This window comes from Vulpes lagopus, chromosome 3, assembly GCF_018345385.1.
Source record: "Vulpes lagopus strain Blue_001 chromosome 3, ASM1834538v1, whole genome shotgun sequence".
Classification (NCBI taxonomy): domain Eukaryota; kingdom Metazoa; phylum Chordata; class Mammalia; order Carnivora; family Canidae; genus Vulpes; species Vulpes lagopus.
The window spans coordinates 64,645,868-64,660,659 of record NC_054826.1 but is presented as its reverse complement, the minus strand read 5'-3'; the positions used below and the strand labels follow the sequence as shown (position 1 = coordinate 64,660,659).

Genomic DNA, 14,792 nt, shown 5'->3' with positions numbered 1-14,792 from the left:
GAGGTTAGTTGGGTTACTGTAGTCTTCCAGATGAAGAGATAAAGGGGGTCTAGATTGTAGCTAAACAAATGTAGAGAAGCGGTCACATTTAAGGAGTAACCACACTAGGATTCAGCGCCTGACTGAACATGGTCAAGTGAGGAGCTGAGTATAATTCTGAATTATTAACAAACTTGAATAACTAGGTGGATAGCAGTGCCATTAAGCAAGACAAGAAAACATTGGGTAAAAAAGATTTTCTAGGAAAAAGATAAGGAGTTGGTTTTGGATGTGCTGTGCTAATGTGCCAGTGTTCTTGCCAATAAATATCACATGTGTTTCAGTGAACAGGAGTTCAATAAAATTAACACCAGGGAACACATCTGGCAACTGCTAGCCAAAGGAGAACAGATAAACACTAAATCTAAACCTAAACTGACAGTATCAAAAGATGCCAGACTCCTGATCTGAAATAAGACCCTGCATAAAATAAGAGCCATGGTCACCTCTTCATGCCTCATTTTACTAAAGCTATATGAAATGATAAGAAAAAGTGCCATATTTGGCCAGAGGTCAGATGTCAAGCACCAACAATACAGGGAAGCAGTGAAGCAATCTCAAAATGCTTCTGAGTAGCAAATAATGGCGCTAAGCCCAATTATTTCTCTTTATAAGCCAGGTAGAGCCACATAGTTTCACAACTATGTGAAATAAGGCAGCCTACTAAACACATGATTAAGACTGAGGAATACAGAGTAACCACTAAAGCAAACTATGGTTAAGGAAGCCAGATGCCTGAACCTGTTGAGTATAGGTTCCTAGATACATTACAGCACAGAAGAGTAAAGTTGCAAAGAATAGCCATGGTTTAATAATGTTGAGTATACATTAGTTCCTAAGGTAATTACTATTAGAAAGCTTTCATCAAGATAATTTTTAAAAAATTTTTGGTTAAGTTTAAGGATTTAACCAAATGTAGGTAAGCATCACTAATCAAAAAAGTTCAGGTTATAAATCTCCTGACAAGACTGAATGAACTATGGACTATTATACATCATTGTCAGAATTAGATGTCACACAAAATAAGGAAAATCAAAATAAGGAAAAGAGCCTTACCTTTCCCTGGTTTATATCTGAGATTGAAAGGCTGATTTTGCCAGATATAGGGGGCCAGCATAGGTGCAAACTGAGTCATTATCCTCTCAATATACTTTTGAAGAATCTCTTTGTGCTTTTCTGGGTCCCTTGGTTCATCTGGTATCAGGAACAGGTGATACTCCACAGTGTCTTCCACTGTGGCCAGCTTCGTATTTTCCTCCATTCTTCTTTGAAAACTACATTTAAAGTTTCAACAATGTAAAACCACACAGAGTAATGTAGAAGTAAAATCCAATTCTCTGAACTATCCTACATGATTCCATTGTCTTCCAAAATTCAGTTACCCACATACTCTCATTTTAATTTTTTGCCTTGATCAAGTATGAGTGGTAACACCCATTTAATATTCTTATAATGATTTTTAAACTTAAAATTATGTTCTTCATCCTTAAAACTATATTAGAACTTTTCATACAGTACAGTAAATAGATGTTGAGTATCACATTCCCAAATTAACTAATAGGTATGCAAGAATAAAATAAAAGGTCTGCCCCTGTACTAGCGCTAGTGTGCATGCATAACACACTTTGAGAAGCACTGCAATAACAGCTTATGTGAAATACTATCAGAAGCCCCAGCTCTGCCACGAAATTAGTTGTGTCACTTTGAGCACCTCAATTTCTTTCTGGGGCTTTTTCCTTAACTGTAGAATGAGAATGTTACTCTTTTACTTCCGAATTCCTCTCCTAGTTTAAATTGTTTTTTAAAAGCTCTGGGGCAGCCCCGGTGGCTCAGCGGTTTAGCGCCTGCCTTCAGCCCAGGACCTGATCCTGGAGACTCAGGATCGAGTCTCACGTCGGGCTCCCTGCGTGGGGCCTGCTTCTCCCTCTGCCTCTCTCTGTGTCTCTCATGAATAAATAAATAAAATCTTCAAAAAAAATAAATAAAAATTTATAAACAGAGAAAGGAATATAAAATTTATCCAAAGTAAGAAAAGAGGGCAGCCCCAAAGAGGGCAGCCCCGGTGGCCCAGCGGTTTAGTGCCACCTTCTGCCCAGGGCGTGATCCTGGTGACCCAGGACCAAGTCCCACGTCGGGCTCTCTGCGTGGATTCTGCTTCTCCCTCTGCCTGTGTCTCTGCCTCTGTGTGTGTGTGTGTGTCTCATGAATAAACAAATAAATAAATCTTAAAAAACAACAACACGTACACTGTTTAAAAAAAAAAAAAAGCAGCTCTGAACCTTCACTCCGCAGAATTTAAATTTCGTTTTATGAATATTGTCCAGCACAGGGGAGTTCAAAACCACAAAAACATTCATGTCCCATCATCTTCCACCAAAATAATTTGCCCATGGTTCTTGATCCTACAGCTGTCCTGAAACTAACCCCGTTTTCAAGTCTCAAGAGGAGGGAAATAGCTCTATTTTCTAAGGGTCTCCCTTACAAACACAAGTACCAGCTAACTGCTGCTGCCAGATGAGCCTTGCTAGAGGACGCACCCCGCTGGATGTGCCCACTGCAAGGCACAATTCGATTTTTATTCTTATTCGGTTTCCTAACGGGCTGATAAGACGAGGTCGAGGGGAACCTGCATCTTCTCTCCAGTCTGTCCAAATCATCATCTGGCTTCCCAACCCCGAGGGGCGGATACTCCCATCCACCCAACCCCACAATGTAAGGCACACATTTTTATATAGAACTTAGTGTCCGAACAGGAAGGGATTTTGAGATCACTCGGGCTAACTCCTTGCTGTACAAGTGAGAAAACCGACACGCAGAGAAAGAGGAGCGACGGCGCAGCAGAGGGCTGGGCCGGAGTCTAATGCTCCTCACTAGACGGAAGGAAGCCAATTCCGCTTACGATTCCCGGGCCTCCCCCACGCGTCTCCGCCGCGGCACCTCTCCTCGGCCGCCCCTCCCACCGCGGGAGCGGGTCCGGAGCGGCCAGTGGCAGCCAAAGCCCGGCCCAAGGTCAGTCCCGACGTCTCCCGGGCACCTGAGGCCAGCGGAAGCTCGCAAAGACCCGCCCGACGCCGGAACCCCCGGTGGCGTCACTGCTGCGCGTCCACCGGAGCATTAGGCGGGTGCCCCGGTGCTTTCGTCACTTCCGCCCCCGCGGGGAAGCAGGGAGGGCGGAGGGCCGGAGGGGTGGGGACTCTAGGAGTGGCGGCGGTCCGGAGTCTAGGCGACGGGGCGTGACGGGGCCGGGAGGTGGCCGGAGGGGGCCGGGCCGCAGCCGGCGGGAGGGCCAGGCCCGGAGGCCCCCACCCTGGCGTGCCCGCCCCCTTCGCGGCAGAGGAGGAAGAGGAGGATGATCTCCAGATACACTCGGAAGGCGGTGCCACAGAGCTTGGAGCTGTGAGTGGACTGCTCAGCCCTCCCAGCGCGGGCCGGGGGAGGCTGAGGCGGGGCCCCGGGCGCTCCGGTCGGGATCCTTCCCAACCGGTGCTTCTCACCTTCCCGTTCCCAGGGTGGGGAAAGGAACGTTTTCTTTGGAATTCTCTCCTCCCAGAGTTGTCAGACGCTGCCCGGTCTGTCTCCCTTGTCCAGCTAAGGGCGTGTCACTTGTGCTGTCCTAGGACTTGGCCCTCCCGGGCTGCACTTCCTGAATTCAGGGACTGGGTCTCCTGTGGCATTTGTAGTTTTCTCAGTGCTTCATGCCTCACTGTCAAAGGCCATTGACGACTGGAGAAGGTACTAATAGGTGACTGAGTGCTACAACAAAGTTAAGTATATCTAGTGCCACTTGGCGGGATGAGCACTGGGTGTTATGCTATATGTTGGCAAATTAAAATCTAATAAAAAAAATCCATATATCTATCTAGTGCCAGGCACCATGCAAAGCTGATTACATGCATTGACTCACTTAATCCTATCAGCAGGGATACAGAATAGGGAATATTATTTTTTACATTTTGCAAATGTCCCAGATTTAAGATTGAAGCAGGTCAAAGATTACACAGGCAGAAGGCAGTGGAGCACACAAACCGGGTGTCAGTCTGACCCTGAAGCGTTGGCCATAATCGTGACACATACTACTTCCTCATCTCTGCAATTAAACATCGGAATCCTTAAGGATAAGTTTTGATCTAGAGAGCAAATATTTAAGCTTAAAGACCCACCTCCCGTCCCTTAAAACGGTGAGGCATTGTAATTTAGCAAGTAATGATAATGTTGTACATTTGTTAATGCTTTCACTTTCAAAATGACTTTCACCTCTTGATCCTTACAACAACCCTGTAAGATGGGCATGATTGTCTTTCAGTGTTTCAGAGCATGAAATATCAGAAAGGTTACACATCCTAAGATTATATAACCAATAGGTTTTGAGCTTAGGCTTTTTATACTCAACTCCCAACTTTTTTTCTCTCCATAGAGCCATGTAATTTTAGCAACCATACATTTATTAATTAAATACTAACTACATATGATAATAACAAGCATGGAATCTTCAGTCAATCTGGGTTTCTGGCTAGGCTCTTTTCTAGTCATGTGACTTTTAAGCAGATTACTAAATATTTGAGCATTCATTTCTGTAATATAGGACTAAGACTTTATCTAAAAGCATATCTGGGGGATCCCTGGGTGGCTTAGAGGTTTAGCGTCTGCCTTCAGCCCCGGGCGTGATCCTGGAGTCCTAGGGGATGGAGTCCCACGTCAGGCTCCCTGCATGGAGCCTGCTTTTCCCTCTGCCTGTCTCTGCCTGTGTCTCTCATGAATAAATAAAATCTTTAAAAAATAAAATAAACAAATAAAAGCATATCTAAGGGGAGCCTGGGTGGCTCACTTGGTCAAGTGTCTCCCTTTGGCTCCGGTAGTGGTCCCAGGGTCCTGGGATTGAGCTCCACCTTGAGCTCCCTGCTCAGTGGGGAGTCTACGTTTCCCTCTGCTCCTCCCCCCCCCCCCCCCCCCCGCTTGTGCTCTTTCTCAAATAAATAAAATCTTTAAAAAAAAATAAAGCATATCCAAAGTGATGGCACAGGGCTTGACACATAGTAGATTCTCAGTAGTTGGTTATTTCCTGTCCTTTCCCACCTTTACTTGGTACAACAGACATACAAAGAAAATCTGTGATCTCTTCTTGCCTTAATTTAAGAAGCTTATTATCCACTAAGTAATAGGATATTTATACAGTAGCAATTCAGACAATAAGCTTTTTAGGAAGTATGAAGAAGAAAGTAATTTTCTAATAAAGGGAACAGGGCTCAGCTAAACATCTGCTTTTAATTAATTCTGACCATTCTGAGAGTAAAAAAATACATATTTATGGAAAAAGTTGTTGGTAGGCATTTAGTGGGTGAGGATTACCCCAGTATAGTTAGGGTACTTGTTCTCTATTGTTGTTTTGATACTCCCTAAAAGCAACCCCTCCAAAGATTCTGTAGAGGAGTCAGGAGGATAAGAATAATGAAAATAATGAAGATTATATGTACCTCAATGACAGTAAAATAAAAGCGATTTTTACTTTAGGTGTTATGATAATTTGGTTTGAATAAGTAACTTTAGGTTTCTCCCTATTAGTTCCAAATTATGGATATTGAAAAGAGTTTGAAAAAAAAGGGATTTTCAGCATACGGCTTAACACTTAAAAAGTGATAAATTTCAAACATACACATGTATGTTTATAGCAAATAATATAATTAACCACCTATCACCCACATTCAACAATTATCACAAATTTGATATATTTGCTTCATCTTCATCTTTATCTTTTTTCATTTTCTCTGTCCGTCATCTGTAAATAATGAAGCAAAATCCCAGACACTATCATTTCACCCCTATATACTTCAGTATGCACTTCTAAAAATTATAGGTATTTTCTTTTTTAAAAAAGATTTTATTTATTTGAGAGAGTATGAGAGAGAGCAAGCATGAGCCAGGGGAGGGGTTTAAGGAGGGGCAGAAAGAGAGAAAGAAACAGACTCCCCGTGGAGCAGTGCTGGGCTCAATTCTAGGACCCTGAGATCACAACATGAGCCTAAGGCAGACACTTAATCCACTGAGCCAGCCAGGTGCCCCCAGGTATTTTCTTATGTAAAAGCAGTGTTACAATCAAATTTAATGTTTCTTTGGTGTTACCTAATCATTTCATACTCACATTTCTTTGAAAGACTAAAAAATGTCTTATGTTTCTGTTTTGTAGCTGGAATCCACATTTCTGTTCACTTCTACTGTCTCAAAGACAAGCTTTCGGTTGTAGGATCATTGAATGAGGGAAGTTCAGATAGCTCTGCACAAACCCATCCCCACCATTTGAGAAATAGTTTAAAGTACAAACTCTGCTGACTGGGCCCTTAGCTTTATCTTTATATACAAAAATGGTACAATTCACTAAAATCTCAAATTATTCATTTGGTCTGAGAAACCTCAGAGCCAGAGTACTTGGATTTGAATCCTGGCTCCCATCACTTCCTAGGCATATGACCTTAAGCAGGTTACAAAAGATTTTATTTATTTATTCATGAGAGATACAGAGAGAGAGAGAGAGAGAGAGAGAGGCAGAGACACAGGCAGAGGGAGAAGCTGGCTCCATGCAGGGAGCCCGACGTGGGACTCGGTCCCGGGACTTCAGAAACACGCCCTGGGCTGAAGGCAGATGCTCAACCGCTGAGCCACCCAGGCATCCCTTAAGCAGGTTACTTAATCTCTCTGTGCTTCACTTTCCTTGCCTATGAAATAAGAGTATTAGAGATTTATAATATACATTTACATATGAAAGGCCCTAAAGGAGGCCTTTTATAAAGAAACGTATGTACTTTGTTTAGCTTATCACATTTCCTAAACTTATTTTATTACAGAATTTTGGGGAGAGGAAGGTCTACTATAGATGATTAAGACTGGAACATATTAAAAAAAGAAAAAAAGACTGGAACATATAGGGCAGCCCCGGTGGTGCAGCGGTATAGCGTCGCCTGCAGCCCTGGGTGTGATCCTGGAGACCCTGGATCGAGTCCCCCGCCAGGCTGTCTGCATAGAGCCTGCTTCTCCCTCTGCCTGTGTCTCTGCCTCTCATTCTCTCTCTGTCTCTATGAATAAATAAATAAAATCTTAAAAAAAAAGACTGGAACATATAATTGATCCCTTAGTTTAATGTACATGTTGAACTCCCTAGTGCAGCTCTGTCCAATAGAAATATACAGCCACATAAGGAATATTAAATTTTCAGGTAGTCATGTTAAAAAAAATAGAACAGATGAAATTTGTTTTTTGCCTTTTTATTTTGAAATAATTATAGACTCACTATAGACTCAATTATAGACTATGTATGTTAAAAAATCATGCATAGAATCCCATGAACCTTTCACGTACCTTCCCCTAATGATGACAGCTTATGTAACTAGTATGTCAAAGCTAGGAAACTGACATTGGTACTAGTTGATTAGAAACTATGAAACTGGGGCACCTGAGTGATTTCAGGCAGTTAAGTATCCATCTCTTGGTTTCAGCTCAGGTCATGATCTCAGGGTCCTGGGATCAAGCCCCGCATAGAGCCCTATGTTGGGCTCCATGCTCTGTGCAGAGCCTGCTTGTCCCTTTACCTCTGCTCCTTCCCATGCACACTTTCTCTCACTCTCTATCATAAATAAATTTTTTAAAAATTGGGGCGTTGTGGTGGCTCAAGGGTTAGTTAAGCATCTGCCTTTGGCTCAGGTCATGATCCCACGGTCTTATAATGGAGAGCTTTGTGTGGGGCTCCTCAGCGGAACTTGCTTCTTCCTCTCTCTCTGCCCTCCACTCATTCTTTCTCACTCTTAAAATAAAAATTAAAAATCTTAAAAAAAAAAAAAAAGAAACTGTGAGACTGTTCCAGATTGGCTATACCTTTTTACCTTTCCACCAGCAGTGTATGAGACATCTGGTTTCTACACATCCTTGTTTGCATTTAATGTTATTACTATATTTTGTACTAGTTATTCTAATAGGTGTGGGGTTATAACTTACTGTAATTTAAGTTTTCAGTGAAATTAATTTTAAGAATATAAGTTTTTATTTAAATTCCAGTTAACATACAATGTAATATTAGTTTCAGGTGTACAATATAGTGATTCAGCACTTCCGTATAATACCTGGTGCTCATCATGCCAACTAACCACATTTTAATTTAATTTAATTTATTTTATTTTTAAAAGATTTTATTTATTTATTCATGAGAGACACAGAGAGAGTCAGAGACATAGGCAGAGGGAGAAGCAGGCTCCCTGCAGGGCCTGATGTGGGGACTCCATCCCAGGACCCCAACCTGAGTCAAAGGCAGATGCTCAATCACTAAGCCACCCAGCTGCTCCTTGACTAACCACATTTTAACTGCTAGTTTTAGTGGCTAGCACATAGGACAGTACAGTCTCAGAGCAGCAGGAAGTAGGTGACTAACCTGTAGTCAAGTTATTGAAAAGTATATATTTTTTCTTCACAGGAAATATAACTTTTTAAAAAATCTTTCACAGGAAAGGAATAACAAAACATGCTGTTAATCATCATCCCCTTCCAGAGCAGCTGGATGAAATTTCTTCTACTAATGACAGCCATGAAAAAGACACAAGTTCCCAAAGGTAATAACACAAAGTGTACTTGTTTGCTTATTACACTTGATAATGGCAAAAGTATTTTTTTGTTTAGACTTGATACCTAGTCTTGTACTAATGAAACAAAACAATAATTTTTATCACATTTCAGTACCATTCAGTTTTCATTTTGGAACAGCTAATGGAAACATCATACTTATAACCCTTGAAAAGTAGTATTTTGACATACTCAAAAGCCAAGACTCAGAAGGAGTCTAACATCTGATTTTTAATCCTGGCTCTGCCACTTATTACCTGGGTAACAGTGGGCAAGTTACTTACCAGATAATAGTATCTCTTTTTTTAAAATTTTTATTTATTCATAATAGTCACACACACAGAGAGAGAGAGAGGCAGAGACACAGGCAGAGGGAGAAGCAGGCTCCATGCACCGGGAGAGAGAGAGAGAGAGAGAGAGAGAGAGAGGCAGAGACACAGGCAGAGGGAGAAGCAGGCTCCATGCACCGGGAGCCCGACATGGGATTCGATCCCGGGTCTCCAGGATCGGGCCCTGGGCCAAAGGCAGGCGCTAAACCGCTGCGCCACCCAGGGATCCCGATAATAGTATCTCTTAAAGGGTATTGTGGATATAAATGAGGTAAATATGTAAAACTTGGCATGATTGACATAATGGTTAATGAGTAAGTATTAGCTGCAGTTATCATTTTAAGAAACAGAGCATACTGTAATTTCAAAGAGGGTTCTGAGAAGCAACGTGGTATCATAGAAAAATTATAGTCATAAAACCAGTTTTCAAAATCTAGAACCAGGGGCACCTGGGTGGCTCAGTCTATTAAGCATCTGCCTTTGGCTCAGGTAATGGTCTCAGGGTCCTGGGATTGAGCCTCAAGTCAGGCATCTTGCTCAGCGGGGAGTCTGTTTCTCCCCTCCCCTTTGTCCCTGCTGTCTCCCTCTGTTATTCTCTCTCTCAAATGCATAGGTAAAATGTTTAATAATAAAAATTAAAATAAAGCAAAGCCTAAAACTCAATCTCAGATCGTCTTTAAAATGGGGTTAATTGAGGTGTTTGGCTGGCTTAGTTGGAAGAGCATGCAACTCTTGATTTCAGGGTCATGAGTTTGAGCCCCACATTGAATGTAAAGTGTACTTAAATTAAAAAAAAAAAAAAAAAACTTAAAAAAATTTTTAGATGGGGTCAGTTGACTTCTACATCACCAGGTTGTTGTGAGGATAAAATGGGATTATATCTATAAAAGTGCTTGGTAAACTGTAAAAGTGCCATACAAGTTCAAATATTACTGTTCATATTTCTGAAATGGTAAGTTGAATGTTAAAGTATTTGTTGCAAACTATGACTAGAATTATTTAGAATCACTGTCATCAATTCTGTAGGAATTAAGACTTTTCCATGATGTTTAAATATTAAATTCTTCATTTATTTTTGCTTCTGTGGATTGCCACCTAGTAAATTGCTGAGTAGTTAATGCTACAGAAACTTGAGAAAGTATAAGAATTTTTCTGTTTTCTCTCTTCTTCCAAATTTTGCATTTAGTGACTCTGACATTACACAAGAATCACCTTTTACATCAGCTGACACTGGGAATTCAAGATCTGCTTTTCTAAGCTATACAGGCACAGGGATCTCTACGGAAGGCAGCTCGGACTTCTCCTGGGGATATGGTGTGAGTTGTATGTTATTGGTCTGATGGAGTACTTGGGAGACTATTCTGGGAGTTAGGATTTGTCAGTTTTGTCAGTATATTTCATTCCTCACTCTTGAACATTGGTTTTTTACATTTTAATACTTCTCATCAGTTTTTACCCTCTTTCAGTATTTGCTGTTTTATGGATACAGTAGTTGATCCTTTAAAATGTTAGTGTTAGACTTAACATTAGTATGAAACTGGGCCCTGGGTCTACACCTTTTGCTTTGTGGCTTTGTGTAGTCCACTAATGTGTCTCTTCACCACTGTTACCTGTTGTTTAAATTATTCTCGGAACTTGATTATTAAGCTACTATAGACTGGGAAAATGATTATGATATATGATTAAATGAAAAAAGCAGATTAAAAATAATATGGATAGTGTGGTTCTGAGTTTACATATATTTTTGCTTATATACATATTAGAAAAAAGGACTAAAGATATCTGCCCAAAATGTTATTCAGTCATTATTTATTAGGTGTTGAGAAGAGATTGACTAATTAATTTATTTATTTACTTATTTATGGCTGTTTCCCATTATTAAATATTTATTTTATTTATTTTTGTATGTTTTTTTTATCGGAGTTCGATTTGCCAACATATAGTATAACACCCGGTGCTCATCCCATCAGGTGCCCCCGCCAGTGCCCATCACCCAGTCACCCCATCCCCCCACCCACCTCCCTTTCCACCACCCCTTGTTCATTTCCCATGAGTCTCTCATGTTCTGTCACCCTCACCGATATTTCCCACTCATTTTCTCTCCTTTCCCCATTAATCTCTTTCACTATTTTTTATATATTCCCCATATGAATACCATTATAAAATATTATTTTTAAAAGATCAAAACCTTAAAAGAAAATTTTATTTTATTTTTAAGATTTTATTTATTTATTCATGAGACACACAGAGAGAGAGAGGCAGAGACACAGGCAGAGGGAGAAGCAGGCTCCATGCAGAGAGCCCGATGTGGGACTAAATCCCAGGCCTCCAGGATCACACCCTGGGCCAAAGGCAGGTGCTAAACTGCTGAGCCACCAGGCATCCCAAAAAGAAAATTTTAAAGTCACATTTTATGCATGTTTATTGCCTTGATGCAATAGGTATTTTTATTTCTGTGTCTTCTTTCAATTTATATTTAATTTAGCTGTAATCATGGTGTACATACAATGTTATACTCTGTTTTTATACTTTGTAAGCACTCTTCCACAATACTGACTTTATAGCATATCGTTGTTAACAACTTCTTTTCTTTACAAGGTCTGCTAATTGTTATAATCTATTATTATCACCATGAATTATTTCCAGTCATTTGAATTTGGTTGTATAAACACTTTCCTTACTTAGTTGTATATGTGCATCCTATTTTGTGGTCTTCTTTTCCATTCACCATTATTCCATATAAACATTTCTTTTACTACTTCCATACCTCAATTTGAATAGCTATATATAGTCATATAATATCCCTAATATCATAATTGGAACTTTCCATTATTATCTGATGCTTGAGTTTTATTTTTCTTCATTCAGTAGATATTTATTGAATACATCTGCTGTTAGACATTGTACTGGGGAATATAGGGTGAGTGAGATTCACATGATTGAATAGTCTAATGAGGGAGAGTAAGTAATTAGTAAAATACAATAAGTAAAATATAAAAGGTAAGAAGTCCTCTAAGGAAGATGACAGGCTACTGAAACAGGACATTATAGGGGAGATTTACTTTAGATAGGATTATTAGATAGACATTATAGGGGAGATTTACTTTAGATAGGATTATTAGATAGATAGATCTGGGATTTACAGATTAAAAAGTTAACTACGTGAAGAGTGATGAAAAGAGCTTTCCAGACAGTTAACCAGCAGCATATGCAAAAGCCCAAAGGATGAAAAGAGTTTCATGTTTCCAAGGGAAAATGTTTGGTATGTTCATGGAACTGAAAAAAGGTTGGGGGATGGTCTCAGACAGAGAAAGCATAAATGAAATCAGAGAGGCAGGCAGGACTAGATCATATAAAGCCATAGTAAATAATTTAAATTTTATCCTAAGGGAAATAATTAATTTGATGGCTTATTGTGAAGTTTTAATGTACTAACTTTGTATTTCCATTAGTTGTCTCTATATTGCAATTAGTACTTCTTTATAAGTTATAAATGTCATACAAATGTATCCCTTTCCTTTGCTTTTTTTATTTACTGCACAGCAGATTTTTTTTAAAGATCAAATATTACCATTTCCTTTTTTAAAAAAAGATTTATTTATTTATGATAAGGAGAGAGAGAAAGAGAAAGAGGGGTAGAGACACAGGAGGAGGGAGAAGCAGGCTCCATGTCAGGAGCTTGACGTGGGTCTCGATCCCAGGACTCTAGGATCGCACCCTGGACCAAAGGCAGGTGCTAAACTGCTGAGCTACCCAGGGATCCCCACCATTTCACTTTCGACCTTCACATCTACTACTACTACTTCTTTTTACTACCTTCATTTTTATACGTCAGGATTTTATCTTTAGTAAGATGGAATATTGCACTATTCTTCTTAATAGCATTTGTAGAATATTATGTTTATCCTTTAACTTACCATACTTTTTAAATAATATATGGTGTGAGGTATGAATTAAGTTTTTATACTGTTGAACCTATTTTGTTTGATCCACTTTTCTATATTTGATTTAAAATCATGTCATTTTCAAAAATAAAATAAAATAAAATCATGTCATTTTCATTATATTTTTAAAATCTTTAGGGCAAATCTACCAATGTTCATTAAACAACATATATTATTTAGTATTTGTGTCCTAATATTCACCTCTTAAGCTTAATTTTATTTTCAATTGCATCAAATTTTATAAAATATTCATCAGGAATTTAATTGGTCTAGCATTGTAACTTTATATTAAATTAGGGAAGATGTAGAGAGGATTAAAATTTACTGAATATTTAGTAAATGCCAGGCACTGTGCTAAATATATATACACATTTCAATCATTTTTCATCTTAGTATTCTAGCTAGAAATATAGTTCTTTTTTTTTGAAATATAGTTCTTTTATTTAGATCTTTTTTCAGTTCTCTTTATCATTTTATTATTCCCTTTGAGTAAAATCTCAAGTACGGTTTATTCTAAGAAATGTACCTGCAAATGTAATATATTTAGCATCGATTAATTAAATGAAAAAGTATAATCAAACCTATAGATGCTGGAAAAATATTCAATACATTTCAAAAAGCATTCCTTATGAGAATTCTCAGTAAGCAAGGAGGAAACCCTTGAGACTTGATGACTATTTGCCAATTGAATAGAAAAAATCAGTTTGAATGTCAAAACATTAAAGCTATTTGTTTCTTTTTTTTTTTTCATTAAAGCTATTTCAATTAAAGTAAGGAACCAGACAAGAATTCTTTATTAACAAATTTAATTTATTCCTTTGCTAACTTTATACATTTTAATTATTTTTATTTTTACATAAAGTTTGTCATATACACTGTATGGTGCCAGTTGTTTTTCTACTTAATATATTTTGGAGAATATTTATATTATAAAAAATTTACTTGTTCTTTAATAGTTGCATACTCATTGCTATTACCAAAAAATGCATTTATAATACTGTATAATACTGTACATATACTATTTTACATAGATGTGGATATATCCAAGGATAACCTTCTAGAGGTGGAACTGCTGATCAAAAGATACATGCTTTTGTAATTTTGAAAGCTGTTGCCAAGTTGGCCTCTGTAGAAGTTGTTCTAATCTGCAGTCTCATCAGGAACATATGAAGAGCCTGTTTTCCTATACTCTTGACCAAAACAGTGAATTATCAAACTTTTAAATCAGACTTTTAGGTTTAAAAAAAGGTATCTGATTGCTATTGGGTAGGTTAGACAGAAAAAAAAATTGCACAACTTAGAAATCGTGTGTGTGTGTGAGAGAGAAATGGTACCCAGATCAAGATATAGACAATCAGCACCCTAGATACCTCTTGCAACCCCCTCAAATAACCACTATTCTGACCTTTGTCACTAGTTTTTTTTTTATTATTGCCCTTCATATAAATGGAATCATCTGTATGTGCTCTTTGTATCTGGCTTCTTATGCTCAGCATTATGTTTGGAGAGTTCCATAGATGATGATGCACATATTTGTAGTCTTTGACTTGCCTGTTTATATTTCATACCCATTTATTTATTGTTTTCATATTAATAGGAGTTCTTTATCTTTTAGATTGGGGTAAGTGTACTTTTTCGATAAAGTAGAAATATTTTAGACTTTGTAGGCTCCATCAGGACCCTCAACTCTGTTACTGTAGTGAGAAGGCAACCATAGATAATGGGTAAATAAATGGGTGTGACTATACCAATGACACTTTATTTACAAAACAAGCTGGTCATACTTTTTGGAACCCTGTCTAGAAATGTTTATAACAGAGACTGTCAGATACCTACATTATATCCACTCTCCCTGTAGAACTTCAGGTATTGTACCTAGTTG

General features: G+C 38.7%; 2 protein-coding genes across 6 annotated transcripts in view; one reads left to right on the top strand and one right to left on the bottom strand.

The window, feature by feature from the left end:
- The window catches only part of ECD (ecdysoneless cell cycle regulator), a 30,782-nt gene extending 27,666 nt beyond the window's left edge, over window positions 1–3,116 (bottom strand). For both annotated transcript variants that reach the window (XM_041749092.1, XM_041749093.1), the window contains exons 1-2: window positions 2,939–3,116; window positions 1,096–1,313 (exon numbers count right to left, since the gene is read on the bottom strand). In XM_041749092.1, coding sequence (XP_041605026.1) covers window positions 1,096–1,300 — 205 coding nt within the window. In that variant the 5' untranslated portion in view covers window positions 1,301–1,313; window positions 2,939–3,116. The remainder of the gene's footprint in view (window positions 1–1,095; window positions 1,314–2,938) is intronic.
- A 100-nt stretch (window positions 3,117–3,216) lies between these two features.
- FAM149B1 (family with sequence similarity 149 member B1) overlaps window positions 3,217–14,792 on the top strand; it is a 69,728-nt gene continuing 58,152 nt past the window's right edge. For 2 of the 4 annotated variants that reach the window (XM_041747607.1, XM_041747606.1), the window contains exons 1-3: window positions 3,217–3,435; window positions 8,523–8,627; window positions 10,153–10,282. In XM_041747607.1, the coding sequence (XP_041603541.1) occupies window positions 3,389–3,435; window positions 8,523–8,627; window positions 10,153–10,282 (282 nt within the window). In that variant the 5' untranslated portion in view covers window positions 3,217–3,388. Of the gene's footprint in view, window positions 3,436–8,522; window positions 8,628–10,150; window positions 10,283–14,792 lie in introns of those variants that run through there. The other 2 variants (XM_041747609.1, XM_041747608.1) reach the window with 2 other exon arrangements.